Below are 22131 nucleotides of genomic sequence, written 5' to 3' on the forward strand. Positions count from 1 at the left end.
ATGATGAGGGCCCTCATCAGATACAATCTGCTGGCACCTTGATCTTGGACTTTCTAGCACCTAGAACTGTGAGAATTAAATGTTTTTGTTTCAGTCATTCAATTAAAAGTATATTTGTTACAGCAGTCTAGCAGACTAAGAACAGTGAGGCATATTTGGCCCATGGGCCATAATTTACCAACCCTCATCATAGGTGAGTGTGCATGGCAAGGATAGTATCATTAATGGGTACTATGGAGCACTGGGTGTCCTAATGGTGGGTGTTCAATAAAACACAAAGACTCCATTAACTCATCACTATGCATAGAAGGGCAGAGTGTTTAAAGATCACTCCAAAGTGTAAAGGCAGGAAATCAGGATTCTAGGAATAAGAAGGTGCTTATTTGAAATTCTGAGACTGTTCAAAATGGGAAAGAGAAGGAGATATGGGGACACAATGTTTTAGGATGGTTTTAGAAAGTTTTCTTGGTGGCCCTGCCAGAGAGAAGCTGACTGCGGGGAAGAGGGACCCTCTTGCTAGGTTCTCTGACTTTAATCTGCTACTCCTGAGGGTTCATCGTGTGATAAGGTATCATCCTCCTTCATCAGGGAGGTTTCCTGACCTTCTAAATTCACATACTTTGCATTTAGCATTCTAAGAAGTATACTTCCCCAAAAAGAAAATACTAAGTCACTTTGGCATGACGTTTTATAGTTTAAGCCAGAAAATATCCCCCAGGATGTGTGTAAAGCATAACTTCAGTGACCTCCTTTATGACACTGGTAAATGTGTTTCATCTGAGATCTTCATGTCAGTCAGGCAACACCCAAGCATGCATTTTACTCTGCATAATTTAAAAGCTTTATTCTCCTCCACACACACACAATTAGCACACATTGCTTTTTCACCGGGGGAAGGGTTAAACTTCCCAGAGACACTCTGAGCTAATCACAGAAAGAGAAGATCTGACCCAGCAGCTTCTGAAAGGATCGATGAGGTCAAGGAGTCCTTTCAGCTAAAGGCCTGGTCAGGTGGGGACAACATAGGCTACTACAGCCTGTCCATTGTGGGTGCTGGCAGGATCCTTCCTGCAAAAGTGACAAAATGCAGCCTCTTTGACCGGGAAGCCTGGAAGCCAGATAATGCCCTCAGTCCGGGCCAAATTCCCTTCCTGAATCCCATGGCCTCATGCAAGAGCTTTTTAACCAAGCAAACAACTGTCTTCTGCTTTGGGTCCAATGTGTACTCTTCACCAATTGCAAGATTGCTCTTCACTCAAAAGTTCGCTGTTTACACAGTTTTTAGTTTGTGCGTCAGAGGGCTGGGCTCTGCCTCTCCTAGGAATGGCGGCATCATATCAACGGAAGCATGAAAACCCAGGCAAGCGCTGGCAGGCAGAGCGTGTGGGCACTGCTCCCAGACGTTCTCTGAGCGTGCATTACGGCGAAGACCGCGTTAGTGTGGTTGGTGGGTAATTCCACATTGCAGATCATTCCTTCACAGCACGACCTACACTCCTGTTACAAAAGGAAGAGGAGAGGGAAATGAGAGAATGAGTAGCAGGAAGAAGAGGGAAGGGTGAAACAAACAACAAAACAAAACAAAAGCTTCTGGATCTCTAGCTGAGGACAGACAGAATGAGAGTTGGTTAACAGTCTATCAGCCACCCAGGCCCTTGGGTAGCCTTCCTTCCATTGACCTAAAAGTAAGGAACATCTGGAGAATCTTTTCTTAACCGTGTTTTATCTATACCAGCCCAAGCATAAGCAGGGGAAAGAAGAGGAAGGGCAACTGAATAAGACTGTTTGATTGAGTCAACAAATCTTCTGAAGGCTTGTAAGGGAAAACACTGAAACAAAAATGAGAGCTAGAAACATCTTGGATTGCCCATTGATTTTCTTTCTCAGCACTCCTTGTTAGGGGATAATAATGCCCCTCTATTGTCTATAGAACACCTGATTACTATCATTACAACAGCAATGACTTGCTAATTATGGTTGCTGAGCGATGAAAACTGCTTGCTCCCTGATAGCACAAGGTGTTTTCAGGGAAAGCCATCACCTGCCGTAATACCTGGTAAAATGCCTCAACCTTATAATCCTCACCATTCATAGAGGCTTCCAGGATGGCTAGGGAAGATAAAGACAGTGACTCTTAAGTATCTTTATCAGTGCTTTTTAACGTAGGCTGACGCTCAGGACCCCACCCTGAGGTTCTGTCTCAGTTGGCCTGGGATGGCCCCTCCCACCACCACAAGCTCCCCAGGAGACTCTCCCTGCAGCCAGAGCTAGAAGCCACTTTTCTGTACATACAGGCTAAGTCAAGTTCTAAAACCTCATGAAATTAACATACTCTCAAGTAATTTTTTCTCAAGCATTTTAGGGTTCCAGACATATAAAAGAGTAAAATGCTCACTTAGGATGTTAGAATGAGAAAATGAGAGAGCTCTATTGATCTAAAATGTATCTATAGTTCATCATATTAAACTGAGGTTAATCTTTCAGACTCTTGCTTCCTCATCTAAGCAGAGCTAGTGGGTGAGAAGGTGCCACCGTTTTCCTCTTTCCACCTTCCAGCTGCCCTGTCCAGTCTTCTTGGTGATTTCTGGCCATAAGCAAAATAGGTGAGCTGAGCTCTGTAGCACTTGTCCTTCTCTCATGGATGGTTTATTCTTGGGCTTTCAGACACGACTTCAGACAATTCACCCAAAGTCCAAGGTCTGGGGTCTAGCCCTGGAGTCTGGGAACTATCATTTGCTTTTAGTAACATTATTTTTTGTTGAAGAACATTTTTTGTTGAAGAACAGAAAGTCTTCAACTTCTCTTAGGTCCCATTGCATCACTATATAAACAGGTTCAACATATTACCATGACGTATAACTAACCATCACTAGCAAGACACCTTAAGGCAGTAACTTCACACACACACACACACACACACACACACACACACGCACACTCACACGCACACTCACACGCACACGCACACTCCTTACTGTATGTTCAGAATCTCGGCTGTGGTGGCAGCCAACTGAATGACATTCACTTCTGGAGGCACACTTTTTGGTGATGGATGTACTTCTTCCATGACTGGTAAAGTGATGAACTGTCAAACAGTACTGTGTGTCTAGGCAGGAGGAAAAGAAAAGAGGACTTCATTTTTCACATTGCAAAAGACACTCAACAATCACTTCAGAAATGACTAAGATTCAGGATGATCCTCAGGTTTCTAGGCAAGAAATACAATAGCAGAGATCTCTAGAGTTTCTAGGTGGTATTTTTTAAAAGGCATTCACTTTTGGCCCAGACAGCATGGCTCAGTGGTTGAGTGTCAGCCTATGAACCAGGAGGTCACAATTTGATTCCCCGCCATGGCACATGTCTGGGTTGTGGGCTCAATCCTCAGTGTGGGGGGTACAGGAGGCAGCCGATCAATGGTTTTCTCATCACCATCACTGATATTTCTATCTCTCTCTCCCTCTTCTTTCTTCTCTGAAATAGTATATATATATATATATATATATATATATATATATATATATATTCATTTTTAAGCACTCGTGCATTTTTAAAATGAATATGAAACGGGCACCTATCCTTTGGTGCCAGCTAAGACTGAGAAAAAACTGGACAAGCTTTTCATCAAAACCATAGGTTTGCCCATTTCATATGAAAGTGTCAGTATCTGTCTCTGCCTCATCTCTCTCTCTCTCTCTGAAGCGCATGTTCTATGCCTAAAATAAAGTGAAAGTGTGAATTTAAAATGCAATGGATCAGAATACTCTGGTTGCATTATTCAACATTTGATACATTAATAGGCCATGTGGAATGAAAAGCAGGTGCTTCAAAGTACACATCAAGACCGCCTTCCTTACTCAAAGTATTTCTATGTTCTCTTCTTCTTTAATTAACTGTTACTTTATCTGTCCCCTTCCCCCATTTTATAGCTAACCCATTTCTACATGGACCTATCCTTATAGCTTTAATCACTCACATCTTATTACTTAGGGTTCTTTAAAGAGAGTGATTTCACTCACTCTCCCAGAACATTCGCTTTAGTTCTGTAACTCTTCTATAGTTACCTCAGGCCAGTAAAATGCTGTTTTGTTTATTGAGAAGAGACTACAACAGCAACGTCATAGAATGGGGGAAAATATTTGACTAAAGTTGAGAATACTGGACTTATGAAATTGCCTTTGTCATAAGCAAGCAAGCCACGTTAGCACCTTTGAGGTAATTTTCTTTTTTTTAAATGTTTACTATTATTTTTAAAAAATATTGAGTTAACAATGGTTCTTAACATTATGTAAATTTCATGTGTATAATATTATCATTTGATATCTGTATACTATACTGTGTGCTCACCATGAAAAGTCTAGTTTCCTTCTGTTAGCATATATTTGAGCCCCTTTACCCAATTTGCTCTCCCACCTCCCCTCTAGTAACCACCCATCTGTTGTATCCATGACTTTATCTTTGTTTTGTTTTGTTACTTTGTTTGTTACTTTTTGGTTTTATATTCCATATATGAATAAAATCATGTGTTTTTTGTTCTTTTCCATCTGATTTATTTCACTTCGCACAATACCCTCAAGAAATATTGGCAATATTTCAATATTTCTATCTTTTTTATGGCTGAGTAGTTTTCCATTGCATATATGCACCACTCTTCTTTAACCACTCGTCTGTCAGTGGACACTTAGGTTGCTTTCATAGCTTGGCTATTATAAATAATGCTGTAATGAACATGGAGGTGCATTTATCTTTACAAATTAGTGTTTTCATTCAGATAAGTACCCAGAAGAGGAATTGCTGGACCCTATGGTAGTTCTAGTCTTAATTTTTTGAAGAACCTCCATACTGTTTTCCATCATGGCTATACCTGTTTACAATGAATGAGGGTTCCTTTTTCTCCATATCTTTTAAAATACTTATTATTTCTTATATTATTGATAATAACCATTCTAACAGGAGTGAGGTGGTATGTCACTGTGATTTTGATTTACATTTACATTATAGCTAGTGAAGTTGAGCATCTTTTCAGATATCTGTTGGCCATTTGTATGTCTACTTGGGAAAAGTGTCTATTCCGGTCCTATGCCAATTTTTTAATTGGATTTTTGTTGTTGTTGTTGTTGAAATGTATGAGTTCTTTATATATTTTTAATATTATCCCCTTATAGGAAATATCATTTGCAAATATCTTCTTCCATTTGGTTTGCTGCCTTTTTGTTTTGTTGATGGTTTCCTTTGTTGTGCAGAAACTTTTATGTTGATGTAGTCCCATTAGTTTATTATTGCTTTTGTTTTCCTTGCTTTTGGAGTAAAATATACAAACACACCCATAAGACCAATGTCCAGAAACTTAGTTTTTCTTCTTTGTATTTTATTGCTTCATGTCTTGCAATCAAGTTTTTAATCCATTTTGAGTTAATTTTTGTGTATGGTGTAAGTTTCATTCTTTTGCATATGACTGTCTAGTTTTTCCAATACCATTTATTGAAGAGACTTTCCTTTCTTAATTGTATATCCTTTTCTCCTTTGTCATAAGTTATTTGACCACATTTATATGGGTTTATTTCTGGGCTCTCAATTCTGTTTCATTGGTATGTCAGTTTTTCTGTAAGTACTATACCATACTGTTTTGATTACTACAGCTTTCTAGTACAGTTTGAAATCTGGGAGTATGATACCTCTGGCTTTGTTCTTTTTTCTCAGAGTTGCTTTTGCCAGCCAGGGTCTTTTGTGGTTCCACACAAATGTAAAGTTTTTGGTTCTATTTCTGTGAAAATGCCATTGGGATTTCGATAGGGATTGCATTGAATATGTAAATTGCTTTAGGTTCATTTTCTTTTTAGTAAATTATGATAATAAGTGCCTTGGCATTTTGTCAGGGCTGTTGTAAGATTTAATTAATAACAACAATAGTGAACACATATTGAGTGGGTACCACCAGCCAAATACTCTTCTTACATGTATTCACTCATTCAATCCTTAGAGTAAGTCTTAAGATAAGTCATATTAATATCCTCATGTTACAGATAAAATAAAATAAAAGCCTGAAACACAGTTTCTTGTCCACAATCACATAGGTAGAAAGTGGTGGGAGGTAGGATTCTAACCTAGGCAGTTTTCTAAGGTTTGTGCTCTTAACCAGACACTATTCTGCCTCTTGGTATACTTAATGTCAAACTAGATGGTGCTGTAACATGCTCGACAAGAGTAGCTGACTTATGGTTTCAGAAGGAAAGGGAACCACCAAATGTTTTGGAAAGGCATTTCAACTTCGCTCCAAACAAAGAATTGAAAACTGGTAGCTGCATGTGTTCATATGAAATGTCACACATGTTAAAGCAGCCCTAGAAAGCCAGAATAAAAGCCAGGGTAAATAAAATAAGAAATGTCATTCGTGTCATATCCTGTTACACAGAGAACCTCTCTTCACAACACCAGCAGACCACAGAAGGAAAGCTGTAAGGTGAAAAGGAAACCTAAGATGACAAAGAACAATAGCTGCAGGTCCGTTGGCCCCAAGAAATGGTTGACTATCATTTCCCTGAATAATGACAAACAGAAAAGTAAGAAATGATACCCTCACTTAGAATTCCAGATGGTTAGCATCTTGTGGCTGGACTGGTGCACAGTCACGAATGCACTGGCATGCGTGCGGGAATGCAGGGTCACTCCCTGCCACCCTCCAGTTCCCAGGGTGGATGTGGAAGAGCCGACTGTCTTCCCGCTTCCAACACTGCTGTTTTCTTGGTGGTGGGAACCAGCAGCTTCCCCCTTTTGTTCACATCTTTCAACAGATAAGACCCAGAAATACCCATGTATGATCCCATTAAAATGGATTTGATTAATTAATGACAAATCGGAGCATTATGCACAGACCTAGTAGGAGCTGTTTTGGGGCAATTCAAAAGAAGAAAGAAAACAGTTTCCAATGAGTTAAGGCACAACAGGATGGACACCAATGCCCCAATTTACACTGTTCTAACCCGTAACGCCCAGTTTTCAGGAGGCTTTAAAGTTAAAGACTAACACCACCCTCAGAAATAAGGTAGTGAAGAGAGGCGTTGGGCATCCTCAAACACTCTGCGATAATTGAGATGAATTTCTGCAAAAAAAATGTGGAAACAAGTCCCCAAATGTATACACCCCCTGTGCACATGCACTCACAAACACACACAATTTAAGGTGGATTGCTCTACAGAATGTAAAAACCCCAACAAAAAATATTTTGGTTATTGATTATTCTTGAAAAGAAATAATGAAAAATGCTGCCCGAGTATATGTCATAATCACTTGTGCTAATTTATGGCATAAGAGACTCCAGCAGCATTAAGGTCTTTAGCGTGTACTATTTATCTGGAAGAGGTAAGTCTATTTCACTGCTATGTATAATTTGATGCAGAAATTTCCAAAAGATTCAAGATAATAGTAGACCGAAACTAGTCATCTCTAATTCTGGAAGAGTTTGTTTGTTTTCTTTCGCCTTTTACATTTGCAAAACTAAAAAACAAAACACACACACCAAAAACAAAACAAAACAAAACAAAACGGTACTTCTAAAATCTAAGTCTAATCTCCTTATAGCTGTAAGTAGTTTCTCAATTCCCAATCATCCATCAGACATCCTGTCTGCTTTACCTCCACGTTTGTATATCATTCAACCTCTTGCCCCTTCTACTCCTACCACCGTGGTCCAAGTCACCATCTTCTCCACCTGAAGATAATGAAATACCCTACTTGGTGTCCCCTTCTACTCTTGTCCCAATCCTTTCTCCACACAGCAAAGAGCAATATTTTAGAACACAACTAGCATCTTATATTCCCTAGTTTAAAACCCCTCTACAAGCTTCCTATCATATTTACAATAAAATCCAAACTCTTTATTAGAAAAAGAAGGTCCTGTGTGTGTCCCAGTCCTTACCTCCTCAACATTCTTCCACTAAGCCTCACTGGCCAGCCTTCTCCCTGTTCACCGAAGAGGCCAAATCTTGCCTCTTGTAGCCTTTGCATTTGCTGTTCCCTCTTATTACCATGCTATTCCCACAGATGTCCATGTAGCTTGCTTGTTTTGGTCATTCAGGTCTTCTTTCAAATGTACACTCCTCAGAGAAGACTCCCTGACTATCTAATCAAAGGCATCCATTCATTCTGTCAACAACTACTTACTGAGTGCCTAATATGGGCCAGGCACTGGATTAAACTAAGGCTATATCAGTGAACAAAACGAACTAACAATATAAAACATTTGTCAAATGAATAAAAGACTTTCCCAACCATCATTGTATCTCAGGAATACAAAACCTTTCCTTTGCTTTAGCCCAGCGGTTCTCAACCTGTGGGTTGCGACCCCTTTGGCAATCGAATGACCCTTTCACAGGGGTCGCCTAAGACCATCCTGCATATCAGATATTTACATTATGATTCATAACAGTAGCAACTTACAGTTATGAAGTAGCAACGAAATTAATTTTATGGTTGGGTCACCACATGAGGAACTGTATTTAAAGGGCCAGAAGGTTGAGAACCACTGCTTTAGCCAGTAAGTATGACTTTTCTGGAGATATCATCAAGCATTTCTGAAATTCTTAGAACGCCTTAGTCAACATTGTAGTCTATTTTTTCTCTTGAATAAATACTATTTAAGAAATCCTTTCTCAAGTAACACACAACTACAAATTGAGGCTACACCATCAGTTTCCAAGTGTTCTCAGAATAGTCTAATGTCACAATGGTCTCTTAAGAGAAATCTCTAATTTCTATAGAACATCAACCTGTTGGCTTATCAAGAGACACCTAAATGAGATGTAATCCCAAAGGAGTCTCCCAAACTCAGCTCACTTACTTTGTGGACACCACTTGTCTTCTGCCCATCGATTGCAGTTATAATTATCTCCTGCATTTTCACAGGTAAAACACTTGAAGCTGTTTGGAAATGGTGTAGCTTTAAAGAAAAATGCACAGTGAAAAGACAAACATTTTTAACATCAAATATGGCACAAAATTAGCAACTTTTATAAGATTAGACAAAATTTACAAGCCATTATACTTAGAATTTCTGTTTCTAGGGAGCTAGATTTAACTGCCAAACTCTGGGCAATTTCTTTATTCCCTTTTCTTTAAATATTTCACCTATAAATATCTATTAAAGAGTAATAAAAATCATTCCACAAGCCACTTTGAAATATTCATGGTATTGTTCTATAATAATTTATAACTTGGGAATAATGGGGATTAAGGGGATATGGGGATGGGTAAGGGTGGAGGCAGCATTGGAGCCAATAATTTGATATGGTTTCATTCCTGAAAAGAACTGGAGTCAGATTAACCTGAGCTTGAACTCTTCCCTTCCCACTAATTAGCTGCATCCTTTTTAACTTCAAAGAAATAATACTATGCATAATAATAGTAACAATGAAGGTCCCCATGACTTGCAGAGGTATAGTGAAAATTGAACAGGCGGTGGCAAGAAAAATATCTAATGGAGTCCCCGGCACATCAAATCATACTGGTTTCCATCCACATGTACTTCCGTTACAGCTGCATTTAACCACAATCAAACAATCTCATTTGTATATGTCAATTATTGCATTAGACCTCAACTAAGAATGGAACATTTAAATACGGGGATGATAGTAATTCTCAGACCCTATGCTCAGGCCAGGGTATTATGGAAAGAAGGAATTAGGAGCTGCTGGCAGTCTGGTTTGAGAGCAACTAGTATATTCATTTCTCTTTTTTGTCTTTATGCTTTTTTCCTACCTTTTATCTTGTTATTTTCATGGGCACAAAATAAAAAGTACAATAAATTTAACATTTTTCTATAAGCCAGTGTATAAAGCCCTGTGTGAAACTTTCACCCCAAACCATCCTAGTAACCTGACCACAGTTGGGATGATAATTAGAAAGCAGCGGGTACTGAAGATACAGGAGAGGATAAATATTGATGCATAAAACAAGAGTGACATACCAAAGGTGACAGTTCAGAGGACGTGAAATTAACACTTGGAGTGCGGGAAACGAGTTAAGTCAGCTCGCGTGAATTGCGCGTACTCCGCGGGAGCCGTCTTTAACTCGGTTCATATCGCCTATTAAAGCAGTACAGTTTTAAAATTACTAACACTTCAGTAACAAAAGTGAAATTCATTTTGCCTATTAAAGCAGTACAGTTTTAAATTACTAACACTCAGTAACAAAAGGGAATATCCTATATAATAAAAGCCTAACATGTTAAGTGTCTGGTTGTTTGGTCGTCTGTTCAACCAATCAAAGCATAATATGCTAATGATATGCTAAGGCCGCTCAACTGCTCGCTATGACATGCACTGACCACCAGGAGGCAGATAGTCAACCAGTCGAACAGTCGCTATGACATGCACTAACCACCAGGGGGTAGACAGTCGACTGGTTGATCAGTTGCTATGATGTGCACTGACCACCAGAGGACAGACACTCCGACTGGTAGGTTAGCTTGCTGCTGGGGTCTGGCTGATTGGGACTGAGGGAGATGGGCCAGACATGCCCTGGAGTCCTCCTATGGTCCCTCCCTGGCTGGCCAACCTCTCATGTCCCTCCCCAGCTCCGATCGTGCTCCAGTGGGGTCCCTTGGCCTGGCCTGCACCCTCTCGCAATCCGGGCTGAGGGGACCCCCCCCCCCAAGTGCACGAATTTGGTGCACCTGGCCTCTAGTAGTCAGTAATATTCCAATAACTATATATGGTGTCAGATGGGTACTAGACATATTGGGGGATCACTTCATAAGTTATATAAATGTCTAACCACTAAGCTGTATACCTGAAACCAATATAATATTGTATGTCAACTGTAATAGAAATTTTTCTTAAAATCTAAAAACAAAATACTACTACTTAATGCTGGTGAATGAATGTCCTAAATAATAAAAAAAGTCCAAAGTGGAAATCAATAATGACACAGGCTCTCTTTAGGAGTTGTGTAAAGACTGTGGTTCCCAAGCCTGGCTGTGTATCTATAGTCTCAGGAGAGCTATTTTAAAAGAAGAGGGAGGGGAAAAAGAAAAGAAAAATATAATTTATAGCCCACCCTCCTGACTATTGAATCTCTGGAGAAGGGACCCAGGAATGTTTAGTTTTAAAGGCATTTATCATGATTCTGATACTCTTTCAGGTGTGGGAACCACAGGCATTCACATTTCTACCAACAAATTTTATCTATAACAACCTCTCTCTAATAAAGTATATCAGAGAAGTAGATAAGTTTTACTTGTCTGAAAAGAGAGAAAGGAGGGGAGATGACATATGTATACAAGCACATATGCACACACATATATGTATATAAAAATATAAATCATCATATAGATAAGATATGCTATTTATTTTTAAATTATTAGTGGGAAAGCTGAGTTTTACAGCCTTTCCTAAATGCACATAATATTCATGAAAGTCCAAGTATATTTCCTCCAAATTTTACACATACTAATCTGTTTTCAAGATTGTTAATGGTCATTGAGCCCTGGCCAGGTGGCTCAGTTGGTTGGATCCTTGTCCGGTACAACAAAAGGTTGTGGGTTTGATCACCTAGTTGGGGCAGGTATGGGAAGCAACTGATCGCTGTTTCTCTCACACATTGATGTTTCTTTCCCTCTCTCTCCCCCTTCCTCTCTCTCCAAAAATCAATAAAATAAAAACATATCCTCAGGTGAGGATTAAAAAACAAATTGTTAATGGCCATTGATAGACTATATCATTGATGCAGAAACTTCCTACAGCCAATATCCTCCTCCAGTGAAGAGAGGAACAAAGAACACTGAACTTCCTCTGCCATTCTTAGGCACAGGGCTCAAGAGATTATCTTAAACAAGAACCCTTTTGAGACTTCAGCAGGAAGCCAAAGTATTTCAAAGAACTGGAGAGAATGTCAGAAGCAGTGAAGACTTTCTGTCTTATTCGAGGTATTAAACCAAATGGTCTCGAAAAGGCAAAGTTACTATAGGTGGAAACAGGAACTTCAAATGGGCATTCTGGCTCCACAGTCATGACCTACAATGGTAACCACTACTTACGGTCGAGAGGAGGCCTCACGTTATAGAAGTTGATGTTCTTGGCAAAGGCCCGGTTTTCTGAGAAGATAAAGATCTGGACAACTGCTACAGCTAGAGCATGACAGAAGAGCAGCATTCTGACCTTGGGTCTGGGCAAGTCCAAAACTCATATATCTACAATGAAAAGAGAGACTAGTTGAGTTTTTATGCATTTTACATGTCAATAGGAGTATGTTTTGCTTCTCTTTGGAAAGCTTAATTATTCAAATATATTGAACCATCTACCTGTTCTGTAGGGCCAGTACCTATGTGGGAACTGTATTCTTTCTGATCAGATGAAAGTTAAGCAATGGCTGCCTTCTACTGGTCAGGCCTCTGCACTAGCCAGTTGAGTTTTAGCAGGACATCCAGTGGCCATTTGGGTTCCAGAAGAACAAGCAGCCAGTACTGGCCTGGCTGCACCACCACCCCCCATTCCCCCATCCCCACCCCCCGACCCAACACTGCCTCAGGCTGGCCCACTTCACTTCCTGCTGAATCACCTCACTTCCTAACAACCACAGTTTGGAGACTTGTTCAGCTGAAGTTACTGAACCGCTAATCTGTCCATTCCATTCCTTGAGTAAACACTTACATTCGAGAAATTTTGCAACTCTTTCAAAACCTGGAGGAAACAATAAAAATTGAAGCAGTAGGAAGGACAGTGGGTAAAAGGACAATGAGTCTGAGACATAAAGTGTCTGCTGGATCCCAGGGCACACAGGCGGTGAGAAGAGAAACAAGAATCACTGTGAAATGCCATCCTGCCAGTTTCTGTCACGTTGGGTACAAAGAGAAGCTGCCAGAGGTTCTAGAGAAACATAATTACAGTTTTTGAACAGCTGAAAACCATATCATGTTAGTCCTGCTCACTGCTTTCATGGACTTAAAGTAGGCAGGGCTGAAACCCAACAAAACAGCAGGCACGCTCAAAGCACTGAGTAAAATATATTTTTATTGATTTTTAGAGAGAAAGGAAGGGGGAGAGAGAGAGAGAAAGAGAGAGAGAGAGAGAGAGAGAGAGAGAGAGAGAAACACTGATGTGAGAGCAAAACATCCATTGCTGCCCTCTGTATGCCCCCATCAGGGGCATGTTCCCTTACCGGGAATTGAACCAGCAACACTTTGGTGCACAGGACAAGGCCAAACCAACTGAACCACACTGGCCAGGGCAAAATACATTAATTTTTAAGCTCCACAGGTTCTGCCCTCTAGAAGCAGACCTGATAGTAAAACAATCTTCAGGATTAATGCTCAGAACCTACAACAGCACCACTGACAGGTTCTCTTTGACAAGGGGAGGGGTGGGGCAGCAGAAAAAGTATGTAACTTGGAATCCAGAGACTTTTATTCAGGTGCTGGCTCTGCTATTTATTAGCTGCCTGACCTAGGCAAGCTCTTTAAATTCTATTAACTTCAATTTCCTCATCTGTAAAGTGGCTTAATAACATCCACCCTGCCCACTCACATGGGGAATTGTGAGCATCAGCCAAGCTCAGGTAGGATCACATAGCATCGCGTATGTAAGAGCACTTGTAATACAAGTTCCATGACAATGCTGGAATCTTAGAGTTCAGTAATATTGGCTGAACTCATTTTCCAATCAACTGGTTTCAGTGGATATAGAGTTTTTCAAATAAAAAAGTTTGCTTTCCACATATATGGGCATAATTCTTTACACGGATCTTTTGTTTGAAGTCGGTGTAACAATGTGTGGATTTTAGAGTTTTATTTCCCCCTCTTGTGTTGTGAGTATATTGGTTTTGCATGTGTGGCTAAAAATGCCTACTCTTGGATATGGAACTGATTATTAGAGAAAATGTAGCCACACCATCATCTCATTCCAAGTCCCTAAGGAAGTATTCAGGGCTGAAAAACAAAACTGGTAGATTTCTAAAACCCATTCTTATGCTCTTTCTGAAGAAACATACATTTAGCCAACTATTTTATACCTTACAGGCGAGTGGGTGTATTGATACAAATTCTGCTTCTCCTGTTTATCTCTCTGAGTTGGATTATTATGTATTTATTATGAATCTGTGGCCAAGTAATGCACATCCCCAAGTAATGGAAGACCCTTTGAGTCAAGGAGGAGGGCTAATACATCCTTCACACATTTCAAAATGACTGTGTATCAAGAGTAATCCAAAGTGTTCTTATAATTTGAGACAATGCCTACGATCCTCTAAGATCATAGATTTCACTACACTCAATTGTCTACATTCAATTCCCTTTTGCAACACTAACCAACTATGGGACCTTGGGCAAGTTGCTTAAGCTCTCCAAGCCTCAGCTTCCCCATCCGTAGAGAAGGCATAAGGACAGGACCTACCTCAGTGAAGAAGTGAGGACAGAAGCGAGGATGGAATGACACCATGTGGATGAAGCACTCAGCCGAGTGCTGGGCACATGTTAAAGGTGTATTTATCAAGCACTTCTCCTAGGTGGTAAAGAGCACTGGCTCAAAGTCCTGCTTCCAAGCCTACTATCTATGTAGTCTCAAGCAAGTTCCTTAATCTCCCTGTACCACCATTTCTGCATCTATAAAATGGAAGTAATAGTAATACCTACCCCATAGAATTGTAGAAATTAAATTAGTTAATACATGTAAAGCACTTGAACTAAATTATCTATGTGCTCAGCATTTTGCTAATTCTTACTAAGTAAACATTTAGTATTATGAAAAAATCCCCATACCATTTGAAATCACAAGTCAGAACCCCTGGTTTTCCTCATATAATTTCAGTGTGAGACAAAGGCTCATTCATTCATTCAGCATGCCATTATTGACACCTCAGGCAGAACAGATACTTTTTAAAATAATTTCTTTATTGATTAAGTTATTACATATGTGTCCTTATCCCCACAAGAACAGATACTTTTATTCACTGGATCCCCAACAAGGTCATTGCTCTCGTGCAGTCTGCATTTTTGAGGGAGAAAACAGGAAATAAATATGGTAAAAAACATAATTTCAGATAGCTATAAAGTCTATGAAGAAAATATGTAAGGAGGTATGTTAGTGAATAGAAGGAGCTATTTTTGTATAGGGTGATGCCAGAATGTCTCTGCTGGGTGACATTACATGTTAATTAAATGATGAGAAGAAACTGTGCAAGCAAAGAATCAAGGGGATAGAAACCAAGGTCCTAAGATGAGAAGAAGTGTGCCTTGGGGTGATTTAGGAAGCAGCCAGTGTGACTAGAGCGTGCTGAGAAGGGGAACAGACGGACGAAATCAGGGAGTGGAGGGACCGGGCACTTCCAGGCCATGGCAAGGATTTCAGATCCGGCAAAGTCAATACATTGTTTAATTTTAGACTATCTTGCTTTGAAAAATACTAAGAATGCTTCCTCTCTAGAGTACTTGGTCCCGAACTCCTATAATAGTGAATACAGAGGGATATAGAATTCAGAAAAACCACACAATTTCTCTGAATGAAAAAGTGAATGGACGATAGACAACTTAAAAATTACTGCATTGACAACAAAATCAAGAGTTAGAGTTGTTTTTTGGTTTCTTTCTTCCTCAAAACTGGAAGGAATAGGTTATCATCACCCTTATGCACCTGAGGAAAGCGAAGTTTAGAAGCCATATGCACAAAAGTCCTAGCATGGAGCCCCTCCAAACATTTCCACATAGCTCAGTCTACCTACTACTCTTAGAAACTAGTGAACAGTAAACCGGAAGAATGTTGCTTCTGTATAGACTAGATGTATTTTCATTCCCATTTTTAACTAAAACAGCATAGCCTTTTTCTATCAAAATTCTCTCCAACTGCAGAGGTTTTACCTGTAGGATAGGAAAGCACTAAATAAAAATGTCTCATTTCTCAGGGCATGCTTTATAGTCTGTTACCACTTCCTGTCCCGCCCCCCCAACCCCCACCCCAAGCACCTATATCTGTCTCTATCCATTTTTCAGTGTATAGGTTGTGTTAACATGACTGTTTTATTTTCACAACTGAAAGACATTAGGATCATAAAAAAGCAAATGACTAACTATAGTATTTGAAAGTTGTTTTACATTTAGAATCATTTCACGGAGACTCTGAACTAAAAATTATCTGCTGAAACTGCTGAGTAGGCTCTCACTGCAATCTTTGTTGCAGAACAAGGTTACAATAGAGCTTGTATTTTGCTCCAGAAGAGAAAAGAAATCTTTAACACACGTTAGACTAAAGCATTCTGGTACATCTCCGGGACCATCATAGAGAGCAGAGTTCTTCATGTAGAGGAGGGGTGACCTATGAGCTTCTTAAGGTTATTGGCAAAATTTTGTGTCCATACATATTTCCTCAAAGGAATCTGAGACTCACATGATGGTTAAAAACAGCTGCTTGCTGTTTCAGAATACAGCCATTATGATTCAGCTTCCTGTGATTTAGATGTTTTCATATCTGACACTAAGAAAGTTGCATATATACATGAGGTACCTGATCCACACTCCTCAAACTCAAAACATTCCTCCCCAGAGAGAGCTCATTAATGTCACCCACCTTTTCCAGGTAGTGGGCCTGGTCTTCCACTTATTTTATGAGCCCTCTTTTTTGAAACTATATTAATTCTTATTCCAGAATTCACTGTGTTTCTCTTACCAAGAGAGGGAAGGGATTTCTGCAAGGCACATTTGTAGGGCTACACCAGGGTGGCAACTCCCAGGCACCCTGAGGAATGGCAAGTAGCCAGATTTGGCCGTAACCGGTTTGGCTCAGTGGATAGAGTGTCGGCCTGCGGACTGAAGGGTCCTAGGTTCGATTCTGGTCAAGGGCATGTACCTTGGTTGTGGGCACATCTCCGGTAGGGGGTGTGCAGGAGGCAGCTGATTGATGTTTCTAACTCTCTATCCCTCTCCCTTCCTCTCTGTAAAAAATCAATAAAATATATTTTTTAAAAAAAGTAGCCAGATTTGTAAATTTAGGAAACCCTACCTGAGTCTTTCACCCACTACTGCCCGAGTAAAAGACCTGTATGGCATTTGGTCAAGAAAAGCAACTATTTCCCAGGTTGGAGCCATGGTAATCATCTCATCCCCTATGTGGCATTTTACACTTCCATGTGGCATCCTTGACATCATAAATTTGGGGTGGGGTGGGAAAATGACCTACATCATTTTTCTTTTGGCTTAATGAGTTTGACTTTTATTAATCACAATTATCATTATACATACACAGAAACTGGTGCTCAATAAATACTTTTTAGGAAGAACCAACGTCATTAGCTATGACCTATAAGGAGCACCTTTCTTTATATATATATGTAATACAGTGTGTGTATATATATATATATACACACACATACATATATATGTATATATATATCCCATGTTCAAAGGCTGTTAAATTGCGTTGTTTACCCATATCTTCAGAAAAAAATCACTTCTGTCATGGTAAACAACCTGCTTCCCTATTTATAATGGTCTGGCCCTCTAGCAACTTCAGCACGAAATTATTGCTAATTTGTCTACAAACGTCAGGTGGTCATAATAATCTGGCCACTCTGTGTGTGTGTTTGTGTGTGTTTGATTTATTTCAGAGAGGAAGGGAGAGGAAGAGAGAGAGAGAGAGAGAGAGAGAGAGAGAGAGAGAGAGAGAGAGAAACATCAATGATGAGACTCATCAATCGGCTGCCTTCTGCACACCCCCACTGGGATTGAGCCTGCAACCCAGGCATGTGCCCTGACTGGGAATTGAACTGTGATTTCCTGGTTCATAGGTTGATGCTCAACCACTGAGCTACTCCAAGCCTGGCAAAAGCACCTTTCTTAACAAGTAAGAATGGTTGTGGGCGATAAGGAGCTGACAAGGTGTCAAGATAATAAAGAAATTATGGACTCAGGAGAGTTGAAAAAGAAGAGACCAAACAGAGGTAGTAAACACTGGCATTTCTAGCACATGGCTAAAAATGAGTCAGCAAGCACAAGGCCAACTTCTTCTGCCAATAAAACACATGAAATAAGTAATTTAAGGAAAGCAGCTCTACTAAGTCCAACATGCCTATCAACACTCATATTCACACCTTCCTGCAAACATCACTTATCCCCACTGTAAGACATGCTCATGACAAACTTTAATAGGCCTGACTTCCCTTGTGAAGAGAATAGAAAGCAAAGGGGACATTAAAAATGAGTGCTGAAATTTTAATCAGAGTGAAATAGATGAAAACACTCCTCTCAGGAGAAATTTACCAGAAAACCTTACCATCCACCTCAAGGATGGTCTACTTACTTCTGGCTAATAGAAGAAATTGGCCAATGGAGATAGTCTGCTTCCCATTAAGTTCAGGAAGTATGTTGAGGAGACTTATGTTGAGACTGTTCTAGCTCCTTCACTCGCAGGGGAGCTGAGGCCTCCGTTTCTAACCTTGCTGGGCAGTGAGAGCACACCTCCTAAGGGTTCAGCTTCTGTTTTCTCTGATAGGTTCTTTCTCTGTTTCTGGTACATGAAGAGTTCTTTTCCCCCTAAGTTTAAATATGAATTTCTTTCATTTTAAAGATACTTAATCTAGCATTTCTATGTGCCTAAAGAAAAACATGAGACAGAAATTTAGCTTAAGCTCAACCCATCATTTTCATCTGAAAACACAAAATCTCCAGATTACCATGTATTTGGACAACAAAATTCAATGGGGAAGATGGAATCATGATGCAACTTCTCCTTAGAGCTTATCCATTATTATGGCACACAGTTATACCAGGCACCGTGCTAAGCACTTTGTATATAATGGTGTATAACAGAAACACAATCTCTGTGCTCTCATCCATTATTGGAGTTAGAAAGTCAATGTGAGCCACTGGTGAGATGTGACTGCCAAAAGTTAGTTCATGCAATCATCTTTGAGGGGAGGAAAACAATAGGCACAGAAAAGAATTCCAGTTCTACATCTACTGGTCAGGTGATTACAGCGTCAAGAGGTATTGTCCCCATTTTCCTATAAGAGAAGTGAGAGCCCTGTAAGTTTTCTAAGTCATTTTGAGGATTGAGTGCAATTACATACATAAAGCACTTTTACTTAGATGGCGTTCAAATGTTAAGTGCCTGCTCCCCTAACCTTCCCTCTCTCCCTGCTTCTTCAGATATCATTAGCAGAGAATAAAAATCAGATCAAGGGAGATGATTGTCCAACTCCATTTCATACTAGCTGGACCAAATCAGGTAAACAGGGTCAAATTCTATATACTCATTTTTTTTTAATAAACAAGGAAATAGCAGTCTTTTTTTTTAATGCATTTTATTGATATTTTACAGAGAGGAAGGGAGTAGGATAGAGAATTAGAAACATCGATCAGCTGCCTCCTGTACACCTCCTACTGGGGATGTGCCTGCAACCAAGGTACATACCCTTGACCGGAATCGAACCTGAGACCTTTCAGTCCGCAGGCTGACGCTCTATCCACTGAGCCAAACCGGTTTCGGCAATATCCTTTTATTTTTTAAAGGATTGTTTTAAAATTTTAAACTACAAAACAGATTCTATACATTCTGCCACAAATAAAACAAACAATAAGGCAGGACTCTACATAAGCAAACTGAGAACAATTGTTTTCAGAAAAATGTGATAAAAGCTTTACAATCATAAGCCATCCAGTTTTAAAATAAAACTATTGAAAATTCACAAAATCTTCAAGTGGCACATGCCAGACACCCTTGAAGAGGGAACAAAATGTGGTTCTGCCATTTTGCACTGTTCTCAGTTCCATTTTGTAAAATTCACACAGGTTGGTTGGTTTTCTTTCTCAAGAACCATATGATAGAGGCACCAATGACAATACAACTTTGTTTCCAAGAACCTTGTAGCAAAGCATTGTCTCTTAAACATATGACGTAGGAGGCAAAATGGGAATCCTGGATAAAAGTTTTCTTTTAGAGGCAGGTTTTGAGCCCGTTTCACCGAATTCGCTTCTGCTGCCGTGCTCTATAAATGTCATGAACAGGAGGGACGACAGATCCCTTTTCCTCGTCATCATCTGAATCCTCGTGGGGCCTTTTGACGGCCTTGATGAGTACTGCATTACTTTCCACCGGGCCATTGCCTTCCGCAGCGAGCTCTGGGGCTCTGGCAGTAATGAGCCTCTCAGCTTCCTCAACAGTATTGGGTATCTTGCATCTTTGGAAAATGTCCATCAGTTCATCCACTTGTACAAAAGGACCCTGGAAACAGATCGGAGGTGGGAGAAGTTTCATTAAAACAGCAGCTGCAGGTGGTACTGGGAATACTCCACCGGGTACAGGGTGTAAACCTGGAGGTGCTAAATGTCGTGGCTGAAATGGAATCATCTGCTGAGTATCTGGTCTAGGGTATTCTGGTTTTCTATCCACTTCATCTTTCAGAACAGGCGCTATAGAAGGAGCTACAACTGGGTCTGGAATTATAGCTGCTAGCTTAGCACGGGAGACGTCCTTATAACCAAGTGCTTTTAGTTCACTTGCAGAGCAAGGATATAAATCCATGGACTTGTATCTATCTACAAGTAAAGCTGTTTCTTTGCCTTCATACTCTTCCTTGAATGCTGTAAACCGTCTTTTCTCCACTTTGAGTATACTAGCTAGATCACCAATATTACTTTCAAAAGCTAGAAATCGGGCCCAGATTTCTCCTGACTTTTCAGGAGGAAGGCTTCCAGATGTTAAAACTCGTTCAAACAAAACTCGGGTATTATTGTCCTCATTGAGGTGAGAAAGATAGTCAATATAGGCCAGAACATATTCTGGAATGTCTCCATACTTCTTTAGCCCCAGCTCAAAAATCTTCAAGGCAACAGATTTGTCTTTACTACAGTAATACTCCATGAGTGCTGCAGTAACGTAGACATGATGGCGGGTTCTGGTATCTTCTCTTGCTTTTTTAAATATCATTCTTCCAGATTTGATACCTTCTGCTCTTCTTGCAAATTTCATATACTGGATATAGACCAATGTGGGGTCAATATCCTCAATTGCCAAAAGTCTATTATATATACTGTGAACTTTCTCGTACTTCATGCGACTCTCTTCATAATCTGCATATGCAAAATACAGAAGCATATTCTTCTTTAATAAAGTGCTTATGGCTCTTTCATATATATTAGCAGCTTCATCACTAAATAGTTTGGCATTATTCATATCCCCCTTCTCTGCTAGCAGTTTACTTGACTGCTCAAGATACTGGGCGGCTTCATACCAAATATCAGGGTGATGGCCCAGCACAAGCAGACACTGTTCATAGGCAAACATAACTCTTTTTGTTATAAGGGTCTGATCTTCTGTACAAAGAGGGTTACTCTTTTCCCACTGTATGTATTTCTTCCACATATCTACCTGCTGAGCTTCTTGAGGAGTATTCTGAGGAGGCACTGAGGGAGCATTGCGGTCCAAACCTTTCATTACTGTCTCGTATTCCTTTGCTACACGCCTAGCATTCGTGTAATATCTACTCCGATCTTCAATCATTTTTTTAGCTAAATGAATATTGATACCCTCTTCATACTTGTTATAGTCCCTCCAGAATTGTTCAATGTTGATCATTGGATTAACACAACCTTGTTGATAAACCCTTCGGACAGCTGTTATTCTCTGATTTTCTGCATAAGATCCAACAGCTTCCACGTCTTTTAAGAAATTGATGTAATCCACCCAAATCTGATAAGACATAATTTCCATCCCAATTTTATCCAGTGCAAAATCATATGCTTGAGCCATTTTCTCTTTGTAACTTGGTAGTTTGCCCTTGGTTTCTCGGACATATGAAAGATAACACTTCCATAAATCAATGTGCAAAACCTTCATAAGGCATCTCTGAAATAACTTTTCAACCTTGTCATAATTTTTAGCTTTAATCTCTGCTTCAATGTACAGTTTCCAGAATCTGCCAGAACTGGGGAACTGGGCAACAAGGCGTTCATAAGTCTTCTGTGCTTTGTCTATAGGTTGATTCTGTGCCTCTCGAATGAGAATGCTCCAAGCGTCAAGGACATATGGATTCTCTTCTAATTTCTTTTCAGCTTTCTTCACCTTCTCTGGGACATATTCAGGTGCCTGCTCCGCGGAGGCATCTCCTGACATGATCTCAGATAATTAGAACGTGCAAATTGGCCCGAGATGTGAAGCT

At 40.0% G+C, this 22131-nt stretch overlaps 1 protein-coding gene and 1 pseudogene across 6 annotated transcripts in view; both read right to left on the reverse strand.

The window, feature by feature from the left end:
* Positions 1–817: 817 nt before the first annotated feature.
* The window catches only part of LYPD6B (LY6/PLAUR domain containing 6B), an 85231-nt gene continuing 63917 nt past the window's right edge, over positions 818–22131 (reverse strand). For all 6 annotated transcript variants that reach the window (XM_023752416.1, XM_023752417.1, XM_014454147.1 and 3 more), the window contains 4 exons: positions 12029–12181; positions 8834–8932; positions 2976–3106; positions 818–1497 (listed from right to left, as the gene is read on the reverse strand). In XM_023752416.1, coding sequence (XP_023608184.1) covers positions 1333–1497; positions 2976–3106; positions 8834–8932; positions 12029–12143 — 510 coding nt within the window. In that variant the 5' untranslated portion in view covers positions 12144–12181 and the 3' untranslated portion in view covers positions 818–1332. The remainder of the gene's footprint in view (positions 1498–2975; positions 3107–8833; positions 8933–12028; positions 12182–22131) is intronic.
* On the reverse strand, positions 19466–22094 carry LOC102437165 (annotated as a pseudogene).

The sequence above is a fragment of the Myotis lucifugus genome, unplaced genomic scaffold, assembly GCF_000147115.1.
Source record: "Myotis lucifugus unplaced genomic scaffold, Myoluc2.0 scaffold_32, whole genome shotgun sequence".
NCBI classification, from domain to species: Eukaryota; Metazoa; Chordata; class Mammalia; order Chiroptera; family Vespertilionidae; genus Myotis; species Myotis lucifugus.